Source organism: Ambystoma mexicanum, chromosome 3p (genome assembly GCF_040938575.1).
Source record: "Ambystoma mexicanum isolate Mex_15411 chromosome 3p, UKY_AmexF1_1, whole genome shotgun sequence".
Lineage (NCBI taxonomy): Eukaryota > Metazoa > Chordata > Amphibia > Caudata > Ambystomatidae > Ambystoma > Ambystoma mexicanum.
Window position 1 is genome coordinate 362253648 of NC_090925.1, and position 13473 is coordinate 362267120.

At 46.2% G+C, this 13473-nt stretch overlaps 1 protein-coding gene across 1 annotated transcript in view; it reads right to left on the reverse strand.

The window, feature by feature from the left end:
• The window catches only part of NOL4L (nucleolar protein 4 like), an 843583-nt gene that overhangs the window by 556888 nt on the left and 273222 nt on the right, over positions 1-13473 (reverse strand). The window contains exons 3-4 of the mRNA XM_069651017.1: positions 9277-9388; positions 7104-7213 (exon numbers count right to left, since the gene is read on the reverse strand). Of these exons, the coding sequence (XP_069507118.1) occupies positions 7104-7213; positions 9277-9388 (222 nt within the window). The remainder of the gene's footprint in view (positions 1-7103; positions 7214-9276; positions 9389-13473) is intronic.

A 13473-nucleotide genomic window follows, 5' to 3' on the forward strand; every position in this document is an offset into this window, starting at 1 on the left:
TCGCCTTTCCAGGCGCTGGGATGGGATTTGAATTTGTTTTTTTTTTAGCCTTTACATTCTGGTCCGTTGCGACTGTTGTCCTTTAAAAACTGTATTTTTTGTTGCGGTTACTTCCGCACGCAGAGTGAGTGAGTTGCAGGCACTTTCCGCCAAGCCACCCTTTACTGCGTTCCATAAGGACAGGGTTGTCCTGCGGGTGCGGCCTTCTTTTCTTCCGACGGTTGTGGCGGAATTCCATTTGAGCCAGAAGGTGATTCTTCTGGCATTTTATCCTCCTCCACATCCTGCTAAGGAAGAGGAGAGGCTCCATAGGTTGGATCCTAGAAGAGCTTTGAGTTTCTATCTCTCACGGATGTCCCGTGTCAGAGTGGACGATCAGCTCTTTGTTGGTTATGTTGGAAGGCGCTTGGGTCAGGCTGTTTCCAAACAGACCTTGTCTAGATGGATCATTTTGACGATCTCTGAGTGTTACCGTTTGGCGGGAAAGGACCCTCCAGTAGGCTTACGGGCTCACTCTACTAGGGGTGTGGCTGCCTCCACTGCTCTACAGAGGGATGTTCCGATTCGCAATATTTGCGAAGCAGCCACATGGGCCTCTGTCCATACTTTTGTGAGACACTATTCCTTGGACTCCATCCATGGGCAGGATTTGGCTTTTGGTAAGGCAGTCCTTTATTCAGCAATTTGATTGGGCATTCTAAAATTCTAAATTGTAAATTCTTTTCCCACCTCCATAAGTTGATACTGCTTTTGGAGTCTGTCATAGATGTGGAATACGTGGGAGGACACAATCCCCTCAAAGAACAAGTTACTTACCATATCTGGTAACGTTCTTTCGATGGGATGTTCCTCCGACGTATTCCACATCGCCCTCCGAGCCTGCCCCTCTACTGAATTTACTATGCGATTGCAGCTTACGTTTCTGCAAGGCTTTCTGCAGTCATACTGGCAGGAGATTGGTGCCACACGTTCTGGGAAAAAACTATAACTGAGGCTACAGGCGCTGTGCATCCTATTTATAACATCCGGTGACGTCGACCCTCGACGGAGGCCCTCGAGGGACAACGGATCGATGCCATCGATGCAGGACACCCTCTGCCGAAAATGTTCTGAAGCAGCACCGGTGTGAACATTACTTGTCATAGATGTGGAATACGTCGGAGGAACATCCCATCGAAAGAACGCTACCAGATATGGTAAGTAACTTGTTCTTCTACTGGATGATTGGAATTTGGTAAAACCACCCAAATCTGAATGATGGCTTCGGCAAAGCTTGTGGGAATGGCAAAATGATACCTGACATGTTTCTTTATAAAATATTGGAAAGGCCTGTAAGAGAAATGCAGAGAATCTCCGATCTACACACCATCATTGAAAAATATACAAAGGTTAGAGGGGGAAAAGTTTACGTTGCATTGCTCCATTCAGCAAAGGTGTTTGATTCAGTTGACCGGAATCTTCTGTGGGGAAAGCTATCCAAACTAGGGGTACCAGTGGCACTGCTACAAATGATACAGCTGGTATATGGCGATACCTCAGTTACGATCGGGTGTGTGGTGGGGGAACAAGTACTCAGAGGATATTATTACAAACAGGGGTGTCAGACACGGATGCCCTTTGGCCCCTCTTTTATTCTCTTTTTTTTGGTTTTAATCCACATGACTCTCCTGCTAAAGTTATGCCAGAAAAATGAAATGGGCTTCATCACAGCGCCCTGCTGTATGCCGATGCTACAGCACTGACAGACTTCGCAGAATGGGGACTGCAGCAGAGTCTGCAGTACACATACATTTTTAAAGAATCTCAAGCTGACAATTAACCTACCCAAAACTAAGATTGTAGTGTTTGGTAGAGGTAAAATGCGTGGTGAGTGGTGCATTAACCAAGAAAGAATAGAAGTAGCTCCATCTTATAGATACCTTGGGGTGGTGTTCGTGAAGGAAGGACGATGGTCCGCCCATGTAAATCAGGCAACTAAGCAGATGGAAGTTAGCCTAATGGGGCTTCAAAGGTTTTATCATCTGTATTGGGGGGGGGCTGGATAAGTGTATAGAAGTGCTGAGCCTCAAGACAAATACGGCTTCGCTGTATGGAAGTGAATTGTGGCGTTGCCCCTCCTGTGCAAAACTGGACGTGACGCAGAACGTCTTACAGAGAAATCCTATGTTGGTGAGGTAGGAGTCAAACCATCAATGGAATGTGACATTGAATCCTATGTTGGAGGACAGCGTGTTGAGTAGTGTTTTGTGGTCGACCATGTTGAATGCGGCAGAGATGCTGAGCAGGACCAGGAGGCATGGGTCACCTTTGTCCATGTTGAGGATTGCCTCGTCAATGACCTGGATGGCGCTGGTCTAGGTGCTTCATCTTGGTTGGAAGCCGGACTAGTATTCTTGAAGTCGTTGTGTTGGGAGATCTTTCTGTGTAATTGGAAATCAACGCTATTCTCTATGATTATGCCAATGAAGGGTAGATGGGTGATGGGGCAGTAGTTTGTTAGGTCATACAGGTTGAATGTGGTCTGCTTTAGTAGGGGTAGGATCTGCCCAATTTTCAATGTGTCGGGAAGATGCCTTGCATGCATGAGACATTGAAATTGTGGTGGAGAAGAGTGAGAGCCTTTCCTGTGATGTTCTTCAGGATGATGGCTGTAATGATATCCTTGTAGGAGGTGGACTTGAGTGATGAAAGGATGTGAGTTCTTGGTGAGCAAGGTGCCATCAATGTGTTGGCAGATCTTGTTAATTTTTGTCTGTGAAGAACAAGTAGATTGTATTGCATCTCTGTGTGGATTTGGAAACTGCAGGGACTGGTATAGGCTGGTGCAGTGTTGGATGGCCTTGAAGAGGGCTCTGCTCTTGTTGGAGGCTTCATCTATTGATGCTGCATGTAATGTGCTCTGTCGAAGGTGATGAGCGTCATGTGGGCTGAGCAGAGGCTTTTGAAGGTTGGACCATTTTCTTGTAGTTGTGTTTTTCTCCAGATTTTATCTTGGTTGCAGATGGCACATTTACTGCTGGTGAGTTCTTATGTATACCTGGGTCTGCATAGCTTGGTTTTGTTGGTTTATAGTTTCAATGGTGCATAGATTTTGGCAGAGTCAGTTCGATTTCAGTTGAGCTGGTTGAGAAGGATGCTGACATTGGATGAAGGCATGAGTGAGTGTGGAAGCAAGGCCAGTGAGCATTTCTTCTAAGTTGTCCATGGGAACGATTTTGAATGAGAGTTAAGAGTTTTTGTTGGTTATAATTGCCATCATTGTAAGGACTTTAGGTGTTGGAGATTGATGGGTATGGCTGTGTGGTCAGTCCAGTCGAGTTGTAGGGATGTGAGGTATTTTGATGTCCACAGATGAGGTGAATACCAGGTTCGGAGTGCTGCCTTTGGTTTGGGGAAGGTCAGTGATGAATTAAGTGATTTAAAGGATCCACTAGATCATGGATAGCTTCTTTGGTTTTCTTGGTTGCTTGAGTTCCTGGCAGATTGAGGTTTCCTAGGAAGACATTGATGGAATGGTTAAGATTTGAAGCAGTGAAGAAGTTGGTCTTTTCGACCAATAAGGTTTTACTATTGTGCTCTGCGGTAGAGATCAGGTGGAAAGTAGAGGATGTGGTGTGGGATATTGGAGAGTGAAATGCTGGAGCTCATGGATTTGAGTGGTGGTGGATCCTGGAGTGTGGACGTCCATGAAGTCCTATGGATGACTGCATGGCCCCCACCAGACTTCTGTGTACGGCTGGCATGCTAACTGCTCTGTTTGGCTGAACAAGGACGTCCAGGATCTGGAGAAAGTCTGGATAAGTCATGCTTCTTTTTATAGCAGTGCATCAAGGTAGTGCATGGTAATGATATTCAAAATGTCTGCCACATGCAGTACAGCGGAGGGAGTGTTGATGACTCTGAAGTTGCGTGTGTGTTTGAGTGGGGTTGGCTGAGTGGGCGTAATTGGAATGACGAGGATGCAGTCGTATGTGTTAGAGCTGTGGTGGCTCTTGGTGTGTGCTGATTGTGTGTGAGAGTTAGGGTGGGGAGAGCAGAGTTGTATACAGAGTGAAGCAGCTGTTTTCAGGGTTATCTGGGGTGTGCTGTGGAGGGTTTCTGGCCCCTGGCCCTTTTCTCAGTCTGCTCTTTGCCCAATTGCTCTTTACTTGGGAAGCCCGGGCGAGGGACGCCTCACTGAGCGGGTTTCAAAGGCAGACGGTGAGAGAAGGTAGGAAGCAGTCCCAGGAGGAGGAACAAAATCAGCAAAAAAACGAGGTAAAAGGCAGGTAAACACAGGGTTTTAAAGGCAGACTGGGGAGGAGCCACCCACACAGAGGCAGGGAGAGGGGGCAGGAAGCAGTCACGGGAGCAGGGGAAAAAGAATAAAGGAGCAATAATCGGAGACAAAAATCTGTTCTACAAATACTAAGTTCCTGCATTTATATCGGCTGCTTACGAATCCCCAGGGCAAAGTGGGTAAAAATGGTTCCAGGCATACCTAGGTTTTCCCATCATAATTCATAGAGGCAGCCAAGAAGGACATGCACAGTTGCTTGCAACCAGCATAGAGCTTGCCAGTCCCTTGAAGGGGATGGAATCCTGGGTCCACAGGCTATACTGTAAGACTTCCTTGTCAAAAGGAATGATGCTGGCTTCCCAGTGAGACAACAGATCCACCTGTAAGAACCGGGCTCTCTTACACTATCGTGTGCAAAAGCCCCACCGAGCAGGAAATAAGTGGACTGTCTCCTTGATGCGGAATCCTTTCTCTAAAAGAGCAAAGCTCAAACTCATTGCTGTACTCTACACCCCTCCAGCTTGGGCAGCACTTTGGAGAGTTTCAGTATTGGCTAAATGGATATCAGAAGGGATAGGCTGCTCAGAAGTGGACACTGGCATACTAAATGACAAGCAAGGGTTAGAAATGGAACCCAAGATGTCACCATCGTTAGGACTTTCATGCAAGCCCTTATGATGCATTTAGAGCAACAAGGATTTTTTTCGCACAGATTGTGAAATCATCACTATACTTTGGACATACTTTCGATCTAGTAACTTAAGCTAAAGGAACATATCCTACACTGCCATCAAGATCTTTGCCAGAATCCCCCTTTCCAGTTGACAAAACTATACCTGAGGAGACCTTCGATGGCATTTGGCCCACCTGCCTTTTTCTTATTGTTGAAAAGGGAATAGCCAAAACCTTGTCCTGGGCAGTCTTCTGGCACCTATCCTAATAACATTTAAGACTCTCTTTTCCAGCAGTAGAGTCATCGGAGTAGTGGATGGTGTCTGGACAATTCTGTGTGCCGAGTAGTGCAGTGTTTTCAGCTGACCTCTGCCGCATTTGCACCAAAAGATTCTCAAGTGCTGGGATGTTCCACTTGGGATGATGTGCTGGTAAGACCTTTTCAGGCAACTGGTTTCTCCATACTGACACCCAGGGAGAGTTTCCTTCTGAGCTGCTGGACGGCTTTGGTGACTCTGAAGGATCTTTGGCAAATGTTTTCAAGTGTAAAGGATCCCGGCGAGAGGGTCAATCGCTCACAACTGCTATTTACTCTTGAAATGTGAATTTGTCCCAAATTGGAAGCTGTGGACCAAGTAACCTTCATCAATCTCCTCCACCCCCTCTGAAGACATAACAAAGGGTGCTTGCATGTCCTCTTTGTCCTTGGTGTCCTTTATCTGGAGCTCAGTCAGCATTTGAAGTTTTGATGTTTGGATTGTACAAGCCTCAGACTTACAGCAATTTTTTTAGGCAGTAATACCCTAGTCTGGTCTTAATTAATCAGTAACATATAGGCTGCTGAACCCTACTGGGTGGCAACTGTCCGCAGTACGAGGCCTGAGCACTTTCAATGAAGGTTGTGGGCCATTGGTACGCAGTACGGCCCACTGCCCGACAGGTTATTGCTACTAGCAACCGGAGTCCGTGGCAGCATGACCCATTTTGCCTTCATGAAAATATGCTCACGAGAGGGTCTGTTTTCATGAACGAAAAGAAGACCAAAGCAAATGGCAGCAGTCTGAAACAGAAAGCGAGCACCAAATAAAAGACCCATTTCTATTTCTACATTGAACTGGTTGGCGGAGTGGCGGCAAAATAAAGGTAAGTCAGGTCTTTTTTCTTTTTAATGAAAGCATAATCTGGAGCAGGGTACCAGAGCGGGGTGAGCGCAGGAAGAGCTGACCGCTTGCTCAGGATGTCGGCTTATCCGGTAAGGTTCAGCCTGTGTGGTCTGAGGAACCTGATTGGCCACTCGTCCCACCTAGGGTGCTACTTATAATGTACCATTTTCCTCATTTCTAGTTTTCATAAATGGATGAGAAGCATGCGAAAACTCGGGCATAAACAAAAGCAAGTGAGGAGAAGCACAACAGCTCTGGGGCAACCACGCAAAGGAAGGCTAATAAAGAGATGTGTTGGCTTAAATATAAAAAATAATTACCGGGGTTAGAAAAGCACACAAATGCGAGAAATATATGTCCATAGAGAAAATCTAGAACAAGAACATCAATCTCACACACTCCAGACCCAAAGGATTGACTCAGGGCAAGAGGAGACGGTAACCGCGTTCTGATGGTATGTGTTGGTCGTGGACACATCATCTAAGTTGGAAGCGGGGGATGGGTAGTCTCTGACATCATGAACCATTTGGAAATTCAGTCACTACTGACATGGATTGACTTCTGAAATCTATTCTAACCCAAACGTGATTGTAAGATCCTCACCTGATACCTCTTCATTTTTCAACCAAGCATGCAAGTATGTGAAAGGGCATCTTGCGGGTAAGCAAAACATATGCCACTTGGCATCACTGACTGCAGAAAGCACACAGAGTTATAGGGTGGATGTGTGTGCGGAGTGGATCATGGGTCAGCCTTTATCAGGTGGGGACTGGCCTATTGGTTACCCAGCATTGGTACAAAACAAGAAAGTGCCCCTGCACGCTGGCATTCATCAACACGTTTCTCCCGTGTCTACTGTATGGTCAAGGATTCCCGGCACTGCCTCACACATAGCTAAGCCAATGCATTGACACGGACATTTCAATGCATGAAGCAAGGGATTGCGCCTCAAACACAGAGACATTTCTAGAGAGTGAAACCCAACTCACCTGGTCCTGGGAGCTCAGAACCTGCAGCTTCATGTGCTTCAGGTAGGTGGCCGTCAGGGGCATGTTGTAGTCAATGACCCCCGAGTCCAGCGACGAAGGAGACTCGCTCTCTGCAATAGTGAGAACAGATCCATTGGGACAGATTCCACAGGGAAAAACATGCAACACGTGTTTCATGGGAAGATACACAGAGGATTAATAGAACAGGGTGTAGAACTGGATTTCTCCAAGGACGTTCCTTCTTAGGAAACTGCTCGCAGACACCCGTGCATGCATTAGAGGTTCCATTTAAAACCCGCGATAGAACAAGTGACCCAGGAAGTGAAATGCTACATTTAAAAGGAAGGTTTAGGAGTATCGTGTGTGTAAGGGCATGTCATTGCCAATCCGATCAAGTGGTGTGCATCAGAGATGCCTCTGTGCGCGGGGAATCCTCCCACCAGTAGCCTATGAGTCAGGCACTGTGGTTTGGACCAGAGTTCCAGATACAAGAGGTGGCTTAGAATGGTCATCTGTTTGATCAGGAAGACATTCTCGTAATTCTTGTAGGCAGCACGGTTTTCCCAGGCTACATACCTCAGTGATGCTGTTCCCATTGTTCAAGGGCAAGAACCTAACTGAAAGGCAATTTTCCGGCCACAGTGCAGTGCCACAACACATTAACATCAGTCTTAACCTTACTGCAAAGGACAAGGCAGAGACCTACATTAAAGACCTATGTAATGGGAAATACAACAGATGCTCGGAAAGACCCCACCATGCATTGCGGTAAAAGTATGGCGAACTCCCTTCAGTTGGAAACGTCCCTTCTGCAATGCTTGAAAAGCAAAAGGGAACAGGATGGGCTGGGTCAACAGAAGAGGTGGTCAGAGGAGTGGAGGAATTGGGTTGGGTAGGGGAGCGAGCAGCCTGGTGATGGTGGGGTTGCCAGGCGTTCCAGGGGGAAAACGAGGGGCACAGGGGATGAGGGGGATTAGTCACGGGTTTTGGTAGTTTCCCCTGTAGAAACAGAATCGGATGGGGGACAGGAAGGAGGGCTCTCTTCCATCGCCTAATACTAACTAATCTATTACTGCCTCTTAGGGTAGTTGGAATAGCAATTATTCAACAAAATTATATTCTTGTCCTTTTATCGCCTTGAGGAACCAGGTTCCAGCAAAGGTGTTGCCTTGTATAGGCATTAGATGGGCATTTACCCGCCCCAGCCTTAATATACCCACGTACTAACAACATTTGCCAGCTGTTGCCCATCTCATGGCGAGGAAGTGCCATACTGGCGGTTCTTGGAAACTGCCTACCCCACGCAGAAGCCAAAACTCTTGGCATTGCCAATGCTTGTTTACCAAGCCTCTGGGGAATACAAGCTGTTAAAGGGGTGTGGGCCTTGCATCATTTATTTATTATTTTTGTTTGTATTGTTTATAGTCCGGATCTAGCTCGAGAGCAGCAGAGCGCTGTACAGAGTGTGGATATCCAGCCTTTGGGCTCTAGCTCGAGAGCAGCAGAGCGCTGTACAGAGTGTGGATATCCAGCCTTTGGGCTCTAGCTCGAGAGCAGCAGAGCGCTGTACAGAGTGTGGATAGCCAGCCTTTGGGCTCTAGCTCGAGAGCAGCAGAGCGCTGTACAGAGTGTGGATAGCCAGCATTTGGGCTGCCATCTTTTAACAGTAGCGCAGTACTGTGAGCTCTGTGTGTCGGTATCTGCGTCTATTGGAATTAGTCCTGGGTCAGGTGTTGTTGAAAGAGCCATGTTTTGGGAGATTTGCGAAATTGGCATCATGATGTGACAGTCTGATTTGAGAAGTATGAGACCATGGACTCTCCCGCAGAACCTTCCTCCACTATTGCTAGTATTAAAGGGTAGCGGGTTCATTAGCTAACATGTACTTCTGACCTGCACTCATCATCACGGCAGGCTTCCGCATCTGCCTTTTAGTTTTATCCCCCTAACACCCCTCACCCGTTTTTTCTTACGAGGCCATGCAAAGTGTGGCCAACATTGGCCGAAGGGCACTACATAAGACCACGTATCTTACCTTACTGGCCGTAGAGGCCAGCATTCCCCCAGTAAGATCAGACATTTTCACCAGCTTCCCATTATCTGCACACCAGTTGAAAGCTAGCAAAGCTCGCTCACCCTCCCATCCACCAGTAGATTGCCATTTGCTCCTCACCTTTTGGTTCCAGTCCATTGGAGTTAAAGTGCATTCTTTTCTGACATTCCGTACAGCTCATCAGAAACCTGGTCACGGCCTCTCTCGGGAGGAATGCATAGGTTTCGGCAATCTAAGGAAAAAACACGACAGTTGCGTAAATACTGAGACCAGAAGGAAGGCAGGCTCTTCAATATGGTCTGTCCGGACATCGATGAGAACCGGCGCTGGTGTATTTCTGCCAACTCCTGCCACCTCAATGGCCCGCTGCCAACACATCATTCCCCTCCTGCAGAGCTCCTGCAAGTGTCACCCCAATCTCCCAGGGGAGCCCATCTCAGCCCAGGCACACAACCATCATTGCTGGGCTATAAGGATGCGAGGCAAAGGGGTAGGAAATTATCCCCTGAGTAAAAGGATATGAATCAATATTGGAATATATTGCAATCGTATTTTTGAATGCTCCCATTTTCCTACAGACACTTCAATCATACAATTAAGCACACACTTAACTGTGCAATGCGCACATAATAGTATGTACTCGCTTATGTCTATTGACATAACACAAAGGAGTGAAATAGAAGACAAAAGCGTTTAAAGGAGGTAATGTTACAAAAAATGTAAAATGTTGTGAAATGTGTTTCATTGCAACATGAAATCCCCCTTCCGGATCTATTGTGTTATCACCTTTAGTGTGAGTGTGCTGTAACGGCACGCTCTCCTGATCTTCTCCCTCGAGCCCTTCCTCACATTTGCAGCACACGCGTAATGATCAGAACACTGCGTACACATGTCGCAAGGCCCCACATCTTCATGTATCCATTGAGCGCATCAGGCCAGGCGGTCGTGTGCTTGCCATGACTAGTGCCATTGAGACTTCTAGGGCTGTAGCTCGGGGTGCCCTCTGCCCATAGTGATAAGGGGAGCAGATGCCCCAGTCCTAGCCGAATCAAAGCGATAGAATGATTCTGCAGCTGGGAGTCGGGACCAGTCAAGTCCTTCATGAAGCAGTAGGTGAGGTCATCGATGCTAAAAGATCCATCATTCACAGCCACCGTCAGACCACACCAGGCTTCAAGCGCATAAGGGTAGTTTCCCATAAACCCCCGCCCACCTGCCTGCCCCTGGAACTCTCTGCCATCCTACTGGCCATTCAGGAAGCAACTAAAAACATTACTTTTCAATTGACTCTCCTTCTCCCTCCCCATCGCCCCTTTTTATGCCTAATCCCTCCCCCGCCCACCTCTCTGACGACTGTGCTCTGTAAGCAGCACCTTGATGCCCATGGGTTTCGAGCGCTTTATAAATGCAAACATTAAAAAAATATATATATACATATATATTTTTTTCTATTATTCCTCTAGTGGCTGCCATTTTGTTGCCACTCTGGATGTGCTCTCTGGACAGAATTGTATTTTGCTTTATTGCACATGCATATGCTGCCATCCCTGCCTTGCATATTTGCACATATAGATGCTGCTTTTCTTGTTTACATTCGCACTTTGTCCTCCAATGGCTAGAGATGTATTTTGCATTTTTGCACATGTAGATGCTGCTACTCTGGTTTTGTATATTTGCACATGTAGATGCTGCTATTCTTGCCTGCACTTGCACTTTATTCTATCCATTGCATGTGACACAACTGCATGCTGCTTGGATGCGTAGTTATTATGTATATGTACTAGCTGCTTCATTATTTTTATCCCAATATGAGGTTGTGCAATGGCGGTCTTAAACTTTTAATCTACAGCCACTCATGCATTCCTATTTACTTAACTTTGTGTGGAAACTCTATCCAATTAATTGTATGTACATGATGACTAGTCTATTCAGACATATATATTGAACTGGGTTTTTAAGTGGAACTGTAGGTGCGTATGCTGTGGACTATGCGTTCCAGTCCATACTCCCTTGCTCTTCAATTGTCCATTTGCAATTGTTTTCATTTTGTGCACCATGCACTATATTGACCTTTTCTTTTTCCATGGGACCCTATTTGGTTCCCATTGCTGGCACCAGTTGCCTATTCATTCCAATATGGCTGCCACATATTCCACACTCCGTACGCACCATTTCAGTTCCACCGACACAGCCAAAGGACTACATTTTTCAGTTTATATTGTGCTCTGGTCCTTCTTTCCTTTACGTGACCAAGCGCTCAGTTGAGCGTGAAACGTGTTGTTTGCAGGTCGTGCCCACGGGCGTCCTGCCTCTGTTGTTGCTGCTGCCACTCCGGCCCTGTTATTTTTGTTTTATTTTTGTCAACTCATTAAAATCATCAACCTTTCCCTTTTGTGAGCTGCGCATCTTTTTTTATTTTTTATGCTGCTACCTTGCTCGCGGAAAGTGCGGTCCCTCTTTTCCTCTTTTTTCTGTTGATATACATATATATATATCTTTATGGTATTGTTGGTTGAAATACAGTATATGATACTACTGAGGTTTGGAGAAATGGTAGCCTGCAGGGGCACATTTGTGATTTAATATGTGAAGCCATTCCTATTGTTTGCTCGTGGCGAAGCCATCATTTCAACACTTGGGATCATCGGTCGTGCTTCAAAGTGATCTCTCATCAAACATTACAGTTTAGTACAACTTTACGTGAGATGACACAAAATGCAAAATTAAACAGTGTCAAACTAGAAAGCGTGAGGAAAGGGGGAGCCCTGCCTCCTGCGAGACAGGTAGTGTAGAATGTGGTCAAGGCATGTTAAGAACAAATACAATTCAATATCTAAATTCCTCTAACTTTCCATCAAAGGGTTCCCGTATCCCAAAAAGTGTTGGCTTCGGAATACAAAAAAAGCATGTTTTACAACCCTCGGCCCAGAGGAATGCCACAGCACTCCCCTTGCCCACAGACGTGGTAACTCTGTTGGATCGGGGATGATGGGAGCATTGAAATGGTTGAGGAAAAAATGCTGGGGTTGAAACTTGTAAAAAAGGGGGCCTCGCATGTCACTTTATGATCAGGTCATGCTCGAGCGATTGTGTGCATGCTACTCAATTGTCCCGCTGTCATGTTTTAAGATAACTGGGGCCACGAAATACTCTTATCGATACTTAAGCGCGTAGGTCTCCTCCTTTTTGCACTTTGGGGTTCTTGAGGCCGAAGGAAGAGGCTGAGTATTAAGGTTGTAAAGCTTCGCGAGATGGTTTTGATGAGGTGACGATAAGCTGCTTCGTTCAACGCCTTCAGCACCCCACACCAAGAAATCGTTCCAGCACCGGTGACAGATAACGCCCGTTCAACATGTAGCCTCTAGATGGCAGCAAAACCTCACGTTCATATTTAATGGAGAAAAGGCATTTCACAGGGAGGGCCTTGGTTCTGAACTCAGGCTGCCGCAAACCGTGCCTGGGACTGACCAGAACTCGATGCAAGCTACTCAGTCAGACGCAGACATCTATGAACATATTTGGTGTTTTAAGCGTGTCAAGGCTGAACAGGTTGCGCAGGATTTCGGTTGTTTTAAGAGAAATCACCAAAGAATTTATGCTATAATTTGCTTTTATTAAAAAACAAAACGGAAGTTTGTATTTCGATTTCTGTTAGCCGTGCTTTTATGTGGGTTAAGTATTCCAGTGAGGGGGAGGGGGGCAGGGAGGTCCAAATGAGTCGCAAAACAATATTTGGTGGCAGGGACCAGGAAGTGTATGGCCTTGCTATAGAACCGTAAGTAGCCGATTCCAAGGTGCCTTTAGAGGAGTGGCCTAAAGTGTACGATGACGTGCTTGTACCTTGCATTGAAGGGAGTCAAATCTTTCTTAAAAGGTCTGTTAAATATAATTATTTACAGTCAAAAAATAGACTAGAATAACATTATTAAAAATTAAATTCGACCAAACCAAAATAGATCACTGCAAGTTCCAATCAATCTGTCCCTTTAAAGGCCATGCATGATTCTTAAGTATTTATTTGATTAAATCATTCTAATGGCAAGCATTCAATTAATGTTGTGGAAAGTGAACAATGGATTCGCTATCGTTTTCCGTCAGAATATTATATCTCCTGTACTCCCCATAGTAACTACAGTACCCCTACTTGTTAGTGCCTTTCTTTCCAACATGCTTATGGGCTGTTCCCATGAAGGGGGACTGGAGCCCGAGGCAGAGCAGCAGGAATGCGCCGCGCGTGCGCATAGGCATCAGTGGCACACGCGGGACCTCCCTTGCACATACTCCCCGCCCCAACCACCATTCCTTTTAGAAAAGTGA